The sequence below is a fragment of the Xiphias gladius genome, chromosome 7, assembly GCF_016859285.1.
Source record: "Xiphias gladius isolate SHS-SW01 ecotype Sanya breed wild chromosome 7, ASM1685928v1, whole genome shotgun sequence".
NCBI classification, from domain to species: Eukaryota; Metazoa; Chordata; class Actinopteri; order Istiophoriformes; family Xiphiidae; genus Xiphias; species Xiphias gladius.
In genome coordinates this window covers 2,270,912-2,288,553 of record NC_053406.1, presented here as the reverse complement: position 1 = coordinate 2,288,553, position 17,642 = coordinate 2,270,912, and the positions used below count along the sequence as shown (strand labels likewise).

At 37.6% G+C, this 17,642-nt stretch overlaps 1 protein-coding gene across 1 annotated transcript in view; it reads left to right on the top strand.

Annotated features, from left to right (window-relative positions):
- sez6b (seizure related 6 homolog b) overlaps window positions 1–17,642 on the top strand; it is a 180,905-nt gene that overhangs the window by 19,054 nt on the left and 144,209 nt on the right. Inside the window, exon 4 of the mRNA XM_040131190.1 lies at window positions 8,440–8,491. Coding sequence (XP_039987124.1) covers window positions 8,440–8,491 — 52 coding nt within the window. The remainder of the gene's footprint in view (window positions 1–8,439; window positions 8,492–17,642) is intronic.

Here is a 17,642-nt window from a genome sequence, read left to right as displayed (position 1 = left end):
TTGACACTACATATGTACAAGTTGTCACTGCTGGTTCAGCTGTCACACGAACATTTATTCTCCATCTCCCTTTCATCTTCCAGTTTTTTCTTTCATCTGTACTTCTTCAAAGTCTGATTAAACTGCTGTTAAGAGAAACATATCCGCATGGACGGCAGCAGGGTTCCCTTGCTCCGCTTTCCCTTCTTGTTATCTCCACCCAGTGTAGCTGCCTGTCGCAGCAAGATGAGGGACTCGAGGGGGCAAGATTGCATGCCCATCTCTGACTGAATCAGTGGTTGTCTGCTGTCAGTTATCAACCATGTGTTGAGGAAATCATCAGGTAGTACTGCTCAGGTTTCGTCTGACACCCTGATAAGACAGACAGGAAGCCACACACTTGATGCTGCCGCTGATGGGTTCCTCTTGGACCAAAAGCAAATGAAGCCTCCCTACTTCCCCTTCTCTGCTCCTGATAATTCAAAAGCAATTTCTACATGCCGCCCACTCTTTGCGCCTACTTCAAATATTCAAATTATTCTGGTCACTGCACCATTATGCAGATTGCTTAGTGGGAGAGTATTTTAATCACACCAGAGTGAGACACTTCCTCTTTTTTATTTCACTTCTAAACAATAAAAAGATGGTTAAATTCACCCCTAACCATACAACTGGCTTGTTTGCTTGTTTTTCTCTAGGATTAATCCCTGCGGCTATCCTTCTCTCACACTTCAGTGATTAAAAATTGCACTTGGGAAATCAAGAATCGCCTCCATTCTGGCTGGTGAAACAGGACTGGAACCTTGTAAGACATCAGCGTATGGCTTATTTTCCCATTGAGTGCCCTTGATGCCACCAGTGTTCCTTTATATCTAAGTTCAAAGGTCTTGACAGTGCGAGTGTTTCATCTGGGCTCCCTCTGGTCTCTGCTCGCTGGATGTTGACAGTCCTTTCCTTTCCACTCCACTGGCTTCACGGATTTCACACTTGCCAGGCAGTCTGATTCCTCAAACAGCTACAAGCACATCGGAGTGGTACCCACTGCTGTTCCGTCTGTGTTTTGATGAGTTCAGGTTAAAGTTGAATTAGTCAAAATTGGTCCAATTCTTGCACATCTATTTTCAAATAACCATATTTCAAATTCATGTAACAGGCAGTTATCTTAATTAAGAATTGCTGTAGTGTGAAATGATGAGGAGTCACAAATGATTGCTGTAGAGTTTAATATCATTTGAGAATCCTCTAAGGTGACGGCTTGAAGTCTTCATCTCATTCTCATAGTTCAGGTCATCATTCTCACTGGTCTTCATTTTATTGATCGATAGGAACTTTTCCCAGACATGACAAGACACAGCCTGCCAATGCCCTCAGATAGGAAGCAGCAGGATATCAGTCATTTTTCAGTGAAATTGTAGCACAATATTGAGCACAACAGCAGCACCACATCGTGGAGTTGAATAAAGTGGAACTATATGCAAATGTACCACACTGTATCACCTCAGACAAAACAGAGACTGTGCTCACGAGAAAAAATGACTAAAATGACCTACATTTATTTGTAACCTACATGAACATCTAGTGGCCGATTGCATAATGACTCTTTCTGTCAGGAGCAAAGGCAAACTTAGTGAGATGCTGTTACTATATCGGCAGAACAATACAGGAAGGAGGTGGTTGGGGTGGATGTTTGGGTGAACAAACATCCAAAATGTGACTCTTACACAAGAGACCACTGTTCAACGACAATCAATGTTAGTCTGTAACAATGACCACAATAGTTCCCTAACCTTAACCAAGTAGTTTTTGTGTCTAAATGTAACCAAACCTTAACCATAATAGTGGCAGATCACCAAATTGTAACAGGAATTAGTCTTATTTTTTACTAAAAAGTCCTGTTATCCTGCTGATAGGGGCGCAAGATCAGAACATGCTTTTCTTTTTAGTTTGGAGGACTCTGTTAATATACAGTAAGAGTGGATTGAAAACCAACCACTCAAGTGATTAGACAGATTTACGCACAAAACTGTCTAAGGCACTCGAATGTTTAAATTATTACCCAAACTACCTTGGTTTCATAATTGACCTACTGTGCTGATTTTGTTCAGTGTGTAATTCTTTTACAAAAACAAGAAATTGTAGTCACTTTTATGGAAAAAGTTACTTCTGTACACTTGTTTGTGTACATGAGAGTTAGTGAGCTTTTTTTTTTGAATATCTTGCTCAAGACATGAAATTAGAAATTATTATTCACCATACAGATTTGGGGAATTGTGTGAAATCACAGGCTCCTTCTGTTCAGTCAGTTTTTTTGGACCTGTAAGAAACTTTGTCAATATCATGCCCTCCCTTTAACTCCGATATCTGTAACAAAAAACTCATCCACACCTTTGTCATTATGACTTCCTGTTTTAAAACGTGAAATGTAATATTTTACACATAATATGATATTTCACGTGAAATGTCCGAAGGCTACAGGTACCTTACAGTATGTCCATTTGAAATATCCAAATACAATAGTTCATTGTTATTTACTTAAAATAATATTTTCTAATTTTTAGTTTTTATGTGTTTGCGTTTTATATATCATTTAATTTATCCAGTTTTCCTTTTTTACCTGTGTTTGTAATTGTTGTTTTAATTTATCAAATTTCCATAAAATATGAGCAGTTCAGACTGTGCACTGCTCTTTTAAAATATATAGATCCGAATCCTCGCCTATGTATTGATTAGTTTCAGTGGGTAAAAAGCAGAGATACCATTCTGTTACAAACAAGTTTGGAGTTTTATTCTACATCTTAAACAATCTGCTTTAATCCAAAACTATGGGAAACTACCCCCCCCCGAATCCTCCCTATGACCCTGGCGCCCATCTCCTTCATCCAGCCCTCTGCCACTTTGAGATGGCTATTCTCCCGACCTGTTGGAGTGTAGAGGCCCATCTGTGGGCTTATCTTGCTCTGCCGGAGAGCAGTAAACACTCATTTTTGTGGCTGTCAGTTGGGCGAAGGCGGGCATCCATGTGGAACACAGCAGCATTCCCAGCAGTAGAAATAGAGCTGGCTTCAAGACTGTGAGAGGCACTCTTTTCCTCTTTTCTCTTCCCTCCCAGGGAACCATGTTATTGCTTCTAAACCTGCCAAATATTGATTTAGAGGTTATGTTTTATGCGATTTGCTATTTCTCTCTCCTTTTGAAAGTACATATCTATATATATGTTGTGCTCATGTGGGGAAACATATTACTGTTTTCACACTTTTTTCTTATTGCTTTTTGAGTCAAAATGACTATACACATGTAGTAAAAAAACATACTGTGGGTATAGTACAACCTCCAAGGCATCACAATTATACCTATAGAAACTAAAATTAATTATAGTTACAAAAGACACGGATTTTTCCTCAGTAAAAAAAATTAGGGTTTTAAAGGGATTTATTTTGAATGCTAAAAACATGATGTTCAGATGAAAAAGTCAATAATACAAAAAGACAAGATGATATTTAATAATACATAAGTTATTTTTACTGCGATCACTCATGACTTGGAGGGGAGCTCATCAGCTGAATAATCAGTACTGTACCTCCTCCCTATTTTTTCCCTGACTTTTTTTCCACCAGAGGAACCAACATAAATCCTTTAGTAGGGACATAAAATCTAAAAAAAAAAAAAAAAAATACAGGCAATTTACTTGTTTTTGAAATAGAAAATATAAAAAAAGAAAATAGTATGAGTTTTAAACAAACTTTAATTTTATCAAAATAAATTTATCACAATTCTATTTCCCTTTAAATGATGGAAATGGGTGACGGTGATTTTTTTCACAGTAGCACAATTGGTAACAAAAAGCAGAGTTTTGGGCACTATTCAGTGCTAATAACTTTAACTTCACTGTCCTTCTGCCCTCCTCCAGCCTTCTGAGTGTTTTTCTGACTTCCCTCTGCTTCCTTAATACAGCAACACATAAATTTAAAACTCACTATCACCCATACTGTCCTGCTGAGGATTAAACCTGCATGACAATCACAGAAAATACAGGTTGCATTTTCATCTCTAAGTCCTAATTCTTACAAGTTTCAACTCAGTCTTTCTTTATGAGAGATTTTATAAGAAAGGAGACAAACCACTTTAAGCATTTTGAATAGAAAATTGTCTGCTTTATAACACTACATACTGACGCAAGCGAAACCCTATGCATGAGCAGTAGAAGTATAACCCTCTTGAAAAAAGCATTTTAAACCTTATTATTGTTTATAAGGTCTGTTTTTTTATCAGATTTGATTGGTGATTCTATACAGCATTAAAAACATGCAGTTTTTATGTCCCCGTGTCCACTGAAAGTTAAGTTATGGCCCTCGCCCCATTCATTTAGAAAGGAGCCTGGTCTTGTTAGTCTGAGATAATTGCCTGGGGGCATTGCCAAGATGGCTGCCAAGAAGCGAGACTTGCCTAGGACTTTGGTTTTAGCACCACAAAAGTGCTGGATATCATCATTCTTCTTGCTTTTGTTGACTTTATGCATGAAATCTAATCTGAGTTCAGTAAAGTAGTCATACATTGATTTTAATATTGTTCAATTACACAACCAGGTAAAAGTCCTGTATCTTTGAGTGAAAACGAAGGGGGTGCCTATTATTAAAGGTAATATCAAAACGTCGAAAGACCAACTAATCCACCACAGCCACACAAAAGACTTCTAAAATGACATAAAAGACTTTATACTGTTGTCAAAATATATCTCTACAATAACTAATCCTCCATCGTCTCACTGCTCATGATGTAGCACCAGTGTTAGCTAACATTAGATAATATATGATATGTTATATTGGTAATGAAATGCAAAGCCATGGAAAGGCACACTATCAGCGAGTTAACATTAGTTAGCTGTTAGCGTCCGTCCCTTGACAGTTAACACAATATAATTCAGGAACTCTTAAGGGAAGAAAGTGAAGCTTATGAAACATGCTGGATAGCTACTTACAATAACCTACAGTGTCTCCATTGGCTTATACGACAAACAGAAGCATTGCAAGCTACTGCAATGATGGGAGAGAGTCAGGCAGATGAGACGTTCAGCTAAATCAAGGTTAAGAAATGGTATGGTCGACTTTATAGGTGTCTGAAATTGTATTGTAAGATTCTTCCAGGCATGAATATGAGAAATATATAGTAATATTTACCTTTGCAGGTAAAGAAGGACATATAAATGTTTTGACCACCTCAAACTGTTGTTTTTACCTCTTTTGGGAGGATCCAAGTCTTAATCCCTTCCATAATTCGAACCCCATATATCTGGATGATGCAGTGGTTCACCAACCTTTTGGTTTGGTCTGTACCTCAGTTTTTGGGCCCATTACCTCATGAGACAATCATCTACTGTTTTATACCAAGTGTACACAGTTTCCCAGTTGAGGAAGCAAAACATTTTCTCTGTCTCTGATAAGCTTGTGAACAGGTACTGTAGGTGTTCGAATGCTTTCAGTTATTGATTTACAAAAAATGCAGGGAAATAAAACCTTTTATTGTCTGCATCACTGGACAGTCAACATACCAATCCTAATCACTGGCTCAACACCGGTTTGCTAATCTGTGTATCCAGTTTCCAATCACTGGTTTTCAGACAGATTATGAGCAGAAAACACAGATGCAGGTGACATATAGGCTTTGATGATTCTAGGCCCACAGGTCCTCTGAAGGACCCCATTTCAGCTCCTAATGGTACAGAGAAATGGGTTTCAGGCATAGCAGATAGTATCTTTGTGTTTTTGTCTGGGGGAGATGAAAAGAGGCTGGGCTCCGTATATGTGGCTGTGAAGATTGGGGCTCGCTGCCTTTCTCATCTTCACTCCATTCTACAGAATTAATGACAGCAGCTCTATCATGCTATGGACCGAAGGGTGCAGAGACAGTGGCGGCTGTAGATGAAAGAAGGGGGATTACTATGTTGAATCCCCAAATGGAATTCTCTTCTGTTTGTCTTTTGAATAACTTGGTGGGGTTTATCTCACTGTACACAGTAATGTCGTTCTCTTTTCTCAATTTCCAAACTCTCTGCCACCAAATCCTTTTTTTTGTCCTAAAGATTGTTTATTTTACAATGGACACTGCAAAGTGGCAATAAAGGTAAGAAAAGGAAGAGGACCATGTCCTATAACAAAGTCTCTATCCAGGCCTTGAAGTTATTCTTGTGTTTTGTGCATGCAGTATATTTAAGGAATGCTCTGGATAGAGAGTAGACCTTTGCTATCCCGACAGTGATCTTGAGTTACTGGACATTTGTCAGAAATGTGTAATTGCTGTGGTGTGTTTAGCTTCTGCTATTGTTTACAATGTATTGAAATTAGTTACTTCTCAATATTATTGCTGTTGGTTTTATTAGCTTCGATTCCTATTAAAAAACAAAGAAAAGGTTCATTCGAAATTTTTTTTTTAACAAATCTAAGGTAGGGTTTGACGTTTTCACCCAACTGCCCTCGAACATCCTTTAGTGAGATTGAGAAAACAAACAAACAAATCTCTCCAGACTATACTGGTGCTTTTTTGTGGCTGACCTCCCTATAAAAGGTGGATTTTCCGTTATATCATAGGACTCTAAAGGTCTAAAGGTCCTCTAAAGGGTTTCTGCAGCCAATATTTGCTGTTTAGGCAACTCTTGCCTCTTTGATTGAATTTATTTCATAAAGTTCTCTGTGGAAAAGGTTTCCTAGTGGAACAATTTACCACATGTCAAAAATAATTGAACAAAATCTCACAAGAGTCAAAAAATTAAAAAAAACAATAAAACTATACAAAAGTGCTCTAATTAATTACAATATTGTCCACTTTTCTTATAAGGATTTTTTGTTCATTGCCCCTTTCTCCAGTTTCAGAGCAAACAGACACCTAGAGCAGCGACATTACTATGGAAGGTAGATGGCCAAAATGGATGCAACAGAAAGTGTGACAGCTACTTGCCAAAGTCACTCTGTGCACTCCCTGTCCGTCTGTACATGTAGAGTCACATACATTCTTTAAACGTAAGTAAAACAGCGACTATTTCGGCTACACCTCTAGTATTTGCGTTCAATGATACAAATGGCAGACTGAAGATAAATAGAGTGACACCACTTCCTGTCCACTGGCTATCAATCGAAAAGCTGCACTCAAAGTAACACGCTATAAAATTCTGTCTTGTATCGGCAATGATGACCGCGTGTATGTGTGTGTCTCAATGGTGGAAAAAGTATTCAGATCCTTTACTTAACTAAAGTTCCCAATTCAACAGTGTAAAAAGAATCATTTACAGGTAAAAGTTCTGCATGAAAAATCCTACTAAAGTAAAAGTACATAAGTAATAGCAGCAAAATGTAGTTAGTAAAGTAAAAGTACTGGTTTGGACACTCTGACTGATATATAATTGTATATACATCATTAGAGTATTAACACTGAAACATCGGTGTGTAGCAGCATATTACTGTTTTAGCTGCTGGAGGTGGAGCTAGTCTGAACTACTTTATAAACAGTTTTATACACAGGAACACCAGATCAATCTGAGGGATTTTGAGATGGTTAAGGGTAGAGGAGAGAGGAAAAACAAAGTTCTGATACAAAATTCTGTTTTCATTTTGTGGACTTTTTCTCTAATCTTTAATTTTTGGTGAGATATTGGATCATTTGAACATATATAACAAATATACCATATGAGAAGTTTAGAGGGAAAATCATTATTTGGTAGAGCTGCTAACAACTCAAGACATCTGAAATGTGACGCTGACTACACACTGGTTTTGGTAAGATGTCAGAAGCCAAAAAGCTTGAAAACCACTGGTTTAATCTTTAACAATGTGTTGTATTTTAAAAGCTTGTTATAATATCCAATGTGTAAAATCTTCATCTTAAAAGTAATTAGTAACTAAAGCTGTCAAATAAATGTAGTGGAGTAGAAAGTATAATATTTCCTTCTGAAATGTAGTGGAGCGGAAGTATAAATAGCATACAATGGAAACACTCGAGTAAAGTACAAGTACCCCAAAATTGTACTCAGGTACAGTACTTGAGTTAATGTACTTAGTTACTTTCTACAGCATGTGTGTGTCAGGTGATCCATCAAGTGTGCCAGCAGTAAACAGCCAAGGTGCTGAGGTGCTTGATCTTCCCCAAAGCTGCCAGCTGCTGATGGGTCCCACATCTCACCACCCCTCATATTTCTTCATCTAATTGGATTGCAGCTTGTCAGCATCTCATTTGTATATGACCACCACCTCCTCCACATTTACAGCATACCGCCGCTGATTACTTAGCTCGGGGCTTCCTGACACAGCCAAAGTAATGACTTTGCTTCCAGTTTTTCCTATCCATTCATATTTGTCTCCGTCTTGTGTTTCCTCCATCTCACTCTTTGTCTGTATTTATTTATTTTTTTCTTTTCCTAGTGGTTGTTTTCTTTTGCAGCCCCTCTCTTTCGTTTCCTGTCTCCTTCCCCTCCAGCCCCTGATGGAGTCAAATAGTCTTTGGCTGGATCTCAGGATTGATGGAGACAGTAGGTGGACAGATTCAAGGTGACAGATGGACTGCAGCTGCTGAACACTAACAGTACAGTGCAGTATAGCAGACAGACTGGCAGCAGACACCGTGCAGCCCACCAGACTGAGAGAGCGAGTTTACATTAAAACTCCAGATCAGACGTTTGACTGAGCTGAAGACAGGTCAAACTGCATTCAGAATAAATGTCTCTGTCAAAGGTGATGTTTACATGCATGGTAACACGGTAAGCAGTTGCTGGCTGTTACAGCTGCACTATCAAAAGAAACACACCTGTCCTATTAACATACAGAATATGGAAATCACAAGTGGGTTACAATAGAAAAGACCTAATAATTGCAACCAGCCTCCTACGACTTACATTCGTATTCTCTATTCATATTCTCTGTCTATCTCTTAAACGTCTGCCTTCAGACCAGCACAATTGACATGAATGTATTTTATCTGTGTTCCATAAGATCATTGACAAATTACATTTACAGGGTTGCCCTGGTGATTTAGAGCTCAAGATGCAGACCATGAACAGCATAATCCCTGGTTATAGTGGTCAGGGATATCTCTTTGCCTCATTTCCTATCCTGACTTTGCTTTCTCTAATAAAGGCCTAAAATTCCCCAAAAATACTTTACATTTGAAACAATGAACAGCAATGTGTCTTTACAGAAACAATGTTACTCTCGGTATTCCACAAAGCTCACTGTCAACAGTATTCATAACATCTATGTCTTTAGAAAACTGTTAAAATATTTTAAAAATATTTTTGTATTTTAGGTGAACTGGCTCTTAATCATACCTTTGTCATACTTCATATCCTAATTACCATGTGAGGATGGTGTGGAAAAAACAAACTGAAAAACAATAGCGAAGATCTGACAAAAGAAATTCTTCAAATGTCACATCTTAACTCCCAAGCTTTCAGCTATATTCCACAACCTCATTAGCAGATAGAATCTGCTCAGATATCACAAAATTGACACGTTGACATAAAAGCTTAGCAGTAATAGATACATTCCAACAACTAAGCAAACTCTGTCTGCTGGTGAAGACCCTGTGATATGGTCAAAAGCTCTGGAGAGATGCAGCCTGTCAAAGATGCATCCAATTTGATCGAATTTAAATCTGGTTGGAAATGGTCACCGAAAGGAAATGAGAAATTAAGTAAGTGAGCACGTCCATAAAAAGTCACAATCAGTAACTGGAACTGTAAATTTCCGTGTAATGAAGTACTTCTTTACAACAAACCAAAGCACTTGTCTTTCACTTCCATTTGAGGCTGCCAAATTTCCCAGCTGTCCCAGTAAGGCTCTGAGGACAGACCCTGACGGTAGCTGTGTTAAAAGGCTTTTAGAATTATAGCAATGTAAAAGTTTTTGTAAATGTGTGCAACCTTGACCAGAAAACAGCTCTTCAGTCACATAGTAGCTACTGTTTGTGGATGTCTGTCCAATAAGATCAAAAATGTTGGGTAACGGAATTTATATATATATATATATATATATATATATATATATAAATACACAAATGGCTGCATGTGTTTAGACAACATTTAATATTTCCAAAATTTGGCTCCAAAGATATCAAAAAAGGTATCATTTTAATAAATGTATTGTATCCACACTCCTAGTATGTTAGATATAGTATATATGTTCTTTTTGTACATACATTTTACAGCAGCATTCTGTTGGAATCTACATATAATTATCTAAGTGTATAATTTCAATAATACACTTGTGCTTAAAAAGATGAAGGTTTTCTGAGGACTGTAAGAATAGTATTCCTCCCTGCTTGTTATGTCTGCACAAACACACTGGCAATGGCCACTTCTATTGTATTTTACTGTTAATAATGTACACGTGTGTGCTCGCCAAAAATTTGGTCATCAATCTGTGCCCAGTTAGCATTCAATCATTTCCACAGGTCTAAATGAATTTACATGTACTGTATGCTAGGTCAGACATATCCAGAATAGAGAGCACTGCTTTGTGATACCTCAGCAAGTACTTTCTCTCTAAATCACAATTCCGTGGCATTGCTGAAGTGTAAGGCTGCCAAGCAATTTCCATTTGCCGTTGTTTGATAGGTGGATCCAGGCTTCTCTCTAGGGCTGTTTTGTTTTTTTACATTAATTTGTTTGCCATCCGTGGCTGTGAAAGTGACAGCCGCCAAAACATGAGCTGAGTCTGAATCCTCACTGATTATTGCTACACTTAGAGGAAGAACAGGGTCCCTCTCTCTCAGTGTTTTTGGCACAAGCAGCGAGCAAAATCAAATGCAATAAAAGCATGTCTGGATTAGAGCTTGTTAAGCGAGAGAAGAACCTTTAATTGCTCAGGCTTTGTATAGCTTCACAAAGAGCTGGCATTGCTAATCTGTAGCTCAGGGGTGAATGTTTGTGACCAAACACGCAAAGATGTAAACCGTGTTGGAGGGGAAAGAAAGGCATTTCAGGACATACAATTTGAACAGAGTTGGTGACAAAGATACAAACAGTCTCAATTAGCTACTGGTAGACTGAATTTTTTCATCATGACATGAGTCTGCAGGTTTCAGTCAGAATGCCTAGATGACACATCAGTGAGGACCGTCCTTTCTATGGTTTGTGGGGAAATTGCAGACTTTGGCTCTTACAAGATTTTTAATTCAATTTGGGAATTATTTTCATAGATTTGTCTTTCATGACAATACGTTATGATAACCCTGTGGTCTCCAAAGTAATGGCTAAGATCTGGGAACACATTGACATCAGTATAATAAAGTCTAACAGAGCAAAAACCACAAGTCCCCGAGTTAGTCAAACTAATTTCACAAAGAAAACGAGGTGAACGAAGTGAACACTAAAATTATTACCATGCTAACATTTTACAGTCTGGAAAAACTGTCTGCTTGTCTGACTGCTCAAGTTGCTTATCCCACTGGACTTTGTAGTGATCTTGCTGCGATCCCAGAATTCAATCATTAATGTACATGGGTTCTCCCAGGGCAGAAGAGGTATTCACGTTGTGAATTAAACAATCCAACATCCATGTGGGTGGTCAGGAGCTTGGTATTTTTTAAACAATTTGTGTATTGGGAAAACCATACTAATACTGGGTAGGGCCTCCCTTGGCTCTCAAAACAGCTTCAATTCTCTGTGGCATGGATCCCACAATGTTGGAAACATTCCTGAGAATGAGATTCTGGTCCATGTTGACATGATTACGTCACATCATTTGTGCAGATTTGTCAGCTGCACATTCATGCTGCCAATATCCCGTTCTACCACATCCCAGAGGTCTTCTATTGGCTTCAAATCTGGTGACTGGGGAGGCAACTGAAGTACAATGAACTCATTGTCATGTTCATGAAACCAGTTTGAGACGACTTTTACTTTATGAAATGGAGCATTATCATAATGGAAGAAGCCGTTAGAAGATAGTAACTGTGGCCATAATGGGATGCACATGGTCACCAACAAGACTCAGATAGGCTTTGGCATTCAAACCATGATTGATTGGTATTAAGGGGCCCAAAGTGACCCAAAATAACATCCCCCACAACATTACACCACCACCACCAGCCTGGACTGTTGACACAAAGCAGGTTGAATCCTTGGATTCATGCTGTTGACGCCAAATACTGACCCTAGCATCTGCGTGCCTAAGCAGAAATCCAGATTCATCAGACCAGGCTACATTTTTCCAGTCTTCAACTGTCCAGTTTAAGTGAGCCTGTATCTACATGATTTAAGCACTGCACTGCTGCCACATGATTGGCTGATTGAACAATTGCATTAATATGCAGGAGTTCAGGTTTCCTAATAAAGTGCTAGGTTAATGTATATCTGTTATAGTAAAGTACTTGGATGTAACCTGCTAAGGTGTATTTCTTTATAATCACTTTTTTATTGGCATTTTTTATCTGCCTTCAAAAGGTGGATGGAATACTGATGTACTTGGGGAAACTGTTTCTACTTCAGGTCAAAGTAGGACTGTAGGATTATGGGAGGACTGCTAACTTTCTTCCCTTCTGTAGACTTGGCTTTGCCTTGAAGTGCATGTGCCTGTTTATATAAGGAGACAGAGACAGCAAGCACAAAGCATGGGCTCTGAATGGTACCGGCAAACCAGAACCTTCCCCGAACCTCCCTATTACCCATCTTACCACTCAATATTCTCATAAATTATGGAAGATTTAAAATGCCTAAATAAAGACAAATCAAAGAAAGACAAAAAGGGAAAAAATACACAGTTACATGTATTTAATTTTCATGTATGCAATTATTGTGCCATCATTAAATTAAAACATTAAAACATTTTTTTTAGAAGGATAATTATCTATTTTTTTGGTTGGAAATCCCTGAATGTCTGTGAGTGCCTAACTGAGTAAGTAAGTAAGGGATAGAGTTGAGTGTGTGACCGAGGTTTGGAGTTTATGCATTGGCTGTAGCACTTTCAAAATGAACAGTTTCAATTACGTCATTGGGGCGTGTTTACAGGCAGTTTTGCCAATTTAGTGCCTTTGTTGCTAGATTTACTGACTTTTCAGACCCCTTTAGCATCTTTTTACGAAAAAAGCACTCAGCAACAAATCTAGCGACTGTGGGCAAACTTTAGCTACTTTCCATAGAAGAGAGTCACCAGTATTGCCCCGCAAGAACGACATCGGGATTTTCCTCCACAGGCCCACCTCTCTATGCGTCTCATTCAATTGACTGCACAGTAGCTGACACAGATGTGAATGAGCTTCTAATGTTCTCTCTCATTTTACAAGTAAATACAGCTGAAATCACAGCACAGCTGTTGTCTTTAACTTATGCTTCTGGTGATTTTGTCAGACAACGTCATGGTTTAAAAATCAGGATTTGAGCAGTGCAGAGCAGCAGGTTGGAAGCGGGTTGCAAGTTACTGCTGGTTAACATGTAGTATTAACGGGCGCGTTTCAGTCACTATTTCATACTTCTTCTGTTGCCTGACAACAGAAACAGAAACAAATGTAAATGAGAAAAGCTTTATTGGGAATTCAGCTGTATTAAATTACTGTAAATGTGAGCACAGAGAGTGAAAGTAGTTGTTTACAGCAGCTCCACAACAGTTTTCAACTGTCCTTAATTTCGCAAATTCACCATTCACTGTCCAGTTATATACTAGGTTTTGACCTAGACTTGTTTACTTTAATACCTGAAAATTTGGCATGAAAAATGCATTTCCGTCTTCTAAAAGAAAAAGCTCCCTCTTACCTCCCCATGATAACTAATGACAGTGCTTTGTATTTCGTATTAGCAAGTCTATGTTGCTCTCTGCTGGCCTGCACTGAAATGTATTAAATTTCTTAACATTTTCTGTGTTTTGATTTGATTTTAATTCATGTCACAATGAAAAACAATTAATTTAGTTATATAAAAAAGGTTGGTTACATAAAAATTGTCCTTTAAACAAATGTTTTTTTTAAATTATTAAACAATTCATAGATAATTCATGGATAAAGTATATGGGCCCGTATACAGTATGGGTCCACACTCTTTTATCCGCATATTATTGATGAGTTGCTGGGAAAACAACTTACAGTTTCTCATTTGTGGGCAATCAATAAATACTTTAAAGGTTAAAAATGAAATTAGAAGAAGTAGAATATTTTCAAAATTGTGGGACATATCAGCTGTGGACCTGTGCAACCATCCCTGGCATAAAAAAAACTACTGGAGTTGGTCGCAGAAATTGTGTTCTTAATTACTGTGATTATAATTGTACTTGGTTGTTTCTCTGGACGTTTGCTCACTGCAAAGTTTATAATGTGATACTTTTCATGACTACTTCCTGCTAGTTACTGTCATCTTTCAGTAAATAACTCCCACTATAGCCCCAAGTACTGTCATATGCATTCGTATACAGTCTACAGGCTTTACAGTATTGTGGGGTACTATAGGCATGTGGATTCCTGCTGCAGCTATCCACGTGCCATTTCTCCTCTAATCTGCCGGTAGAAAAACAGGCCAGGCAGTCTCTTGGCACAGAGCATCGTACGTCTTCTCTCTGAGCCACAGATCAATGCATCAACACTGATATGGGCTGGAGCTGCCTATTGATCCACTCTGCCTCGTCCTTGTCCTCGGTCATTATGGCGATGAGAGAGTGACCTTTTCCAGAGGTGTCAGAGTGGAGAGGAGACTTTTTAACAGCTTTCAGGAGAATAAAGCCCGGCACTGATACACAACCTTACAACGCTGGTTAGAAAGATTTCTATGAGTCCTGAAATGACCACAAACACTGTGGTACTTTTACATACATGTGTATGTCATACATATATTCTTATAGAAATATACCATCATTATAATGCCAGGTTAATCATTATCATGGTTCATCATTTCTACATAATGCTTGGCTTGTGTGTATGTGTGTGTGTTTTCTTGTCTGTTGAGAAATTTAAAGTTATGTATTCTTTATTGTAGTGATCAGTTTAAACAGGAGTATTGGTATTAGTAGCTGTAAAGTAGTAATCATGGTTGTAGTAGAAGTACTGTAAAAGTAGCTGCAGTAGGAGTAGTAATAGTAGCTGTATTCATGTAGTAGCAGTAGTAGTTGTAATAAAAGATGGGTAGTGGTCATAAGAGAATCAACTGTTGGAATAGCACTGGCAGTAATTGAGGATCAGTGGTAGCAGTAAGTTAGTAGTTTTAGTAGTTTTAATAGTAATTAGAGTTGGTACCACTACTAATGTTAGCAGTTGTAATAGTTGTAGTAATGGAACTTCAATGTGACAGACGTAGTCTTCTGGTCCTTTATTTTAGTAAAAGTAGCAACATTATAATGTGAGATAAGTTAAGATATAACTTTACTGATCCCAAACAGAATATTTGTGCCAAAGATGACTAAAACCAATATATACAGTAAATTAGACAGAATATACTGTGTATTGTATATGCATACATAATAAAACAACATTTAAAAAATGAACAAAAATGTATATACATGAGGTGCAAATTACAAATGACTGTGCAATGAATGAATAAAGGGAAGGGGTGCCAGTCACTATGGTCTAAATCATAAACAATAAAAAAAACTAATAGATGGGTACATCTTTGTTACAATATGACAAGGTTACTGCATAGAAAGGTACTATGAAACACCTTTTACAAACAAGCATAGAAACAAAGAGTATAAATGTAAACAATATGAATTTTCTTAAAGAGTACATCACAATGTAAAAACAACCTATTATCATTTAAGGTCCCATATTCAAAACCATACTAAAAGTAAAGAAGCTTTATCAATCATATGTATTCAAGTATCAAAAGCAAATTAAATAAGCAGAATGCCCCATTCATACGTTACATTATTATATAATGGACTTCAATTGAAAAAGTATCTGTTTGATTTTCTAAGTATAAAACATACAAACGCACGTTTTCCAAAACACCATCCAGTTTAAATTCATGTTTTTAAATGTTTTACCTTTTAAACAAGGATGAACAACATGCCGTGAACAACCAAGAGAATATATTTTTCATTTTCAATTATTTGCTGTCTATGTTTGGATAAAAGAGATTCGGCTGTTTCTACCAAAGCAAGGTTTGTCACTGTTGGTTTTGACTCTTATAATGTTTCTGGTGCCACAGGGAAGCTGAGAGGCTTGTGTTTGGACATAATGGCTGAAGCCTATACCTGCTAAGATTGCATGAGTGTCCCTTGCTGCGGTTGTTAGGAGTAGGATCAATATGATGAGGGAAATTTTAGAGTGGATAACATTTTGCTACAGGCAACACTGGATTAAGGGTCTGGCTTCTATTCAGAAAGGGTGAGATGGTGGCTTTGCAATCAATTCTGCCTCATATGAAAGTCCAAAACATGCTGCAAATATGCTGCGTTTATACATGAACTGGGCATTCTTTCTCAATTCAATTCTTAATCTTCAAATCAAATTTAAATCTTATTTACTGTAAGACTGTAAGATGTGATTGAAAGCTCCCGTGAAAATTAGTCGAGCCAAGATACAGTATATGTTGTTCATATATTTAATCATGTTTTAGTAAGAAAGCTCCCTGCTTTCTGATCTGCTCCCATTTGAATTTGCTGTTTATGCTGTTTGTTGTTAATACAGACTCGACCCTCTCTACATCTCTACAGATTGCTGTCAGTTAGAAACATACACAATATATAATATAAAGTAAGAGGTATTTAAATGAAAACCAAATGTGGTTTTAATAGATTTTAGTGTATTAATAATACTTCATTCAAGATTGCATTTCTATTTTTTTTTTACATATTGGATTCCCTTTAATTTGGTTAATTGAAGTGTGAGCAGTTGTAAATTTCCAAAGGAATTCCTTGAAAGAATTGTTCAATTTAACAAAAAAAAATATGAAAAATCCAAATTCAGACTTTTGATGTCAAGGAGGTGGGAAACAGAGATGGAGGGATGGATGGATTTAAACAGAGATACCGTTTTCCGTCACTGATTAATTGTTGTGGGCGCCACTTTCCCATGAAACTCTTCACAGATATTTCCCATTTTAACCCCTTCCAGTGGTTCAAAAGGCAGAAACTAGGAGGTTTTTAATGTGAAACGTACACAGATCAACCAGAACATTAAAACCAGTTATTGGTTTTAATGTTGGTTGGTTTTCATGCTGAATGGTGTAAATATACTGTATGATTTATATATATATATATATATATACACACGCATATATACTATGTATATACATATCTATATGTAGGTTTGCATAAAACTAAGACAAACTAAGTAGGTCTAGACATTATTTGCCAGTCTGCATCATTATTAGCACAAAACTGCACACACCACACGTACACACAAGGACACAAAGGCTCTCGACCCTCCACTGCCATAGTTCTTTCAGTGCTTTCATGTCCTCTCTTGTGCTGCACACACATTAAAAGGCACAGAAGGCCTTCCTGTCTTGTCTGTTTTTAGTTCATTCGCAGGAAGACAACTGCTTGATCCAGGAGCCCCTCACCATACAGGGACTGAATAAGTGCTCTTTTCATTCATTCAGGAGACAAAAGTGAATATTCCAGGGGGAAAACCACCCTTTCTCAGTGCACTGATGTTGGTTGCTAAAATATTCATGTGTACGTAAGGAGGACATCCAGACTCACGTTTTCTCCTCACAGCACAAAAACATCTTCATGTACAGTAGATATGCATGCTTATTA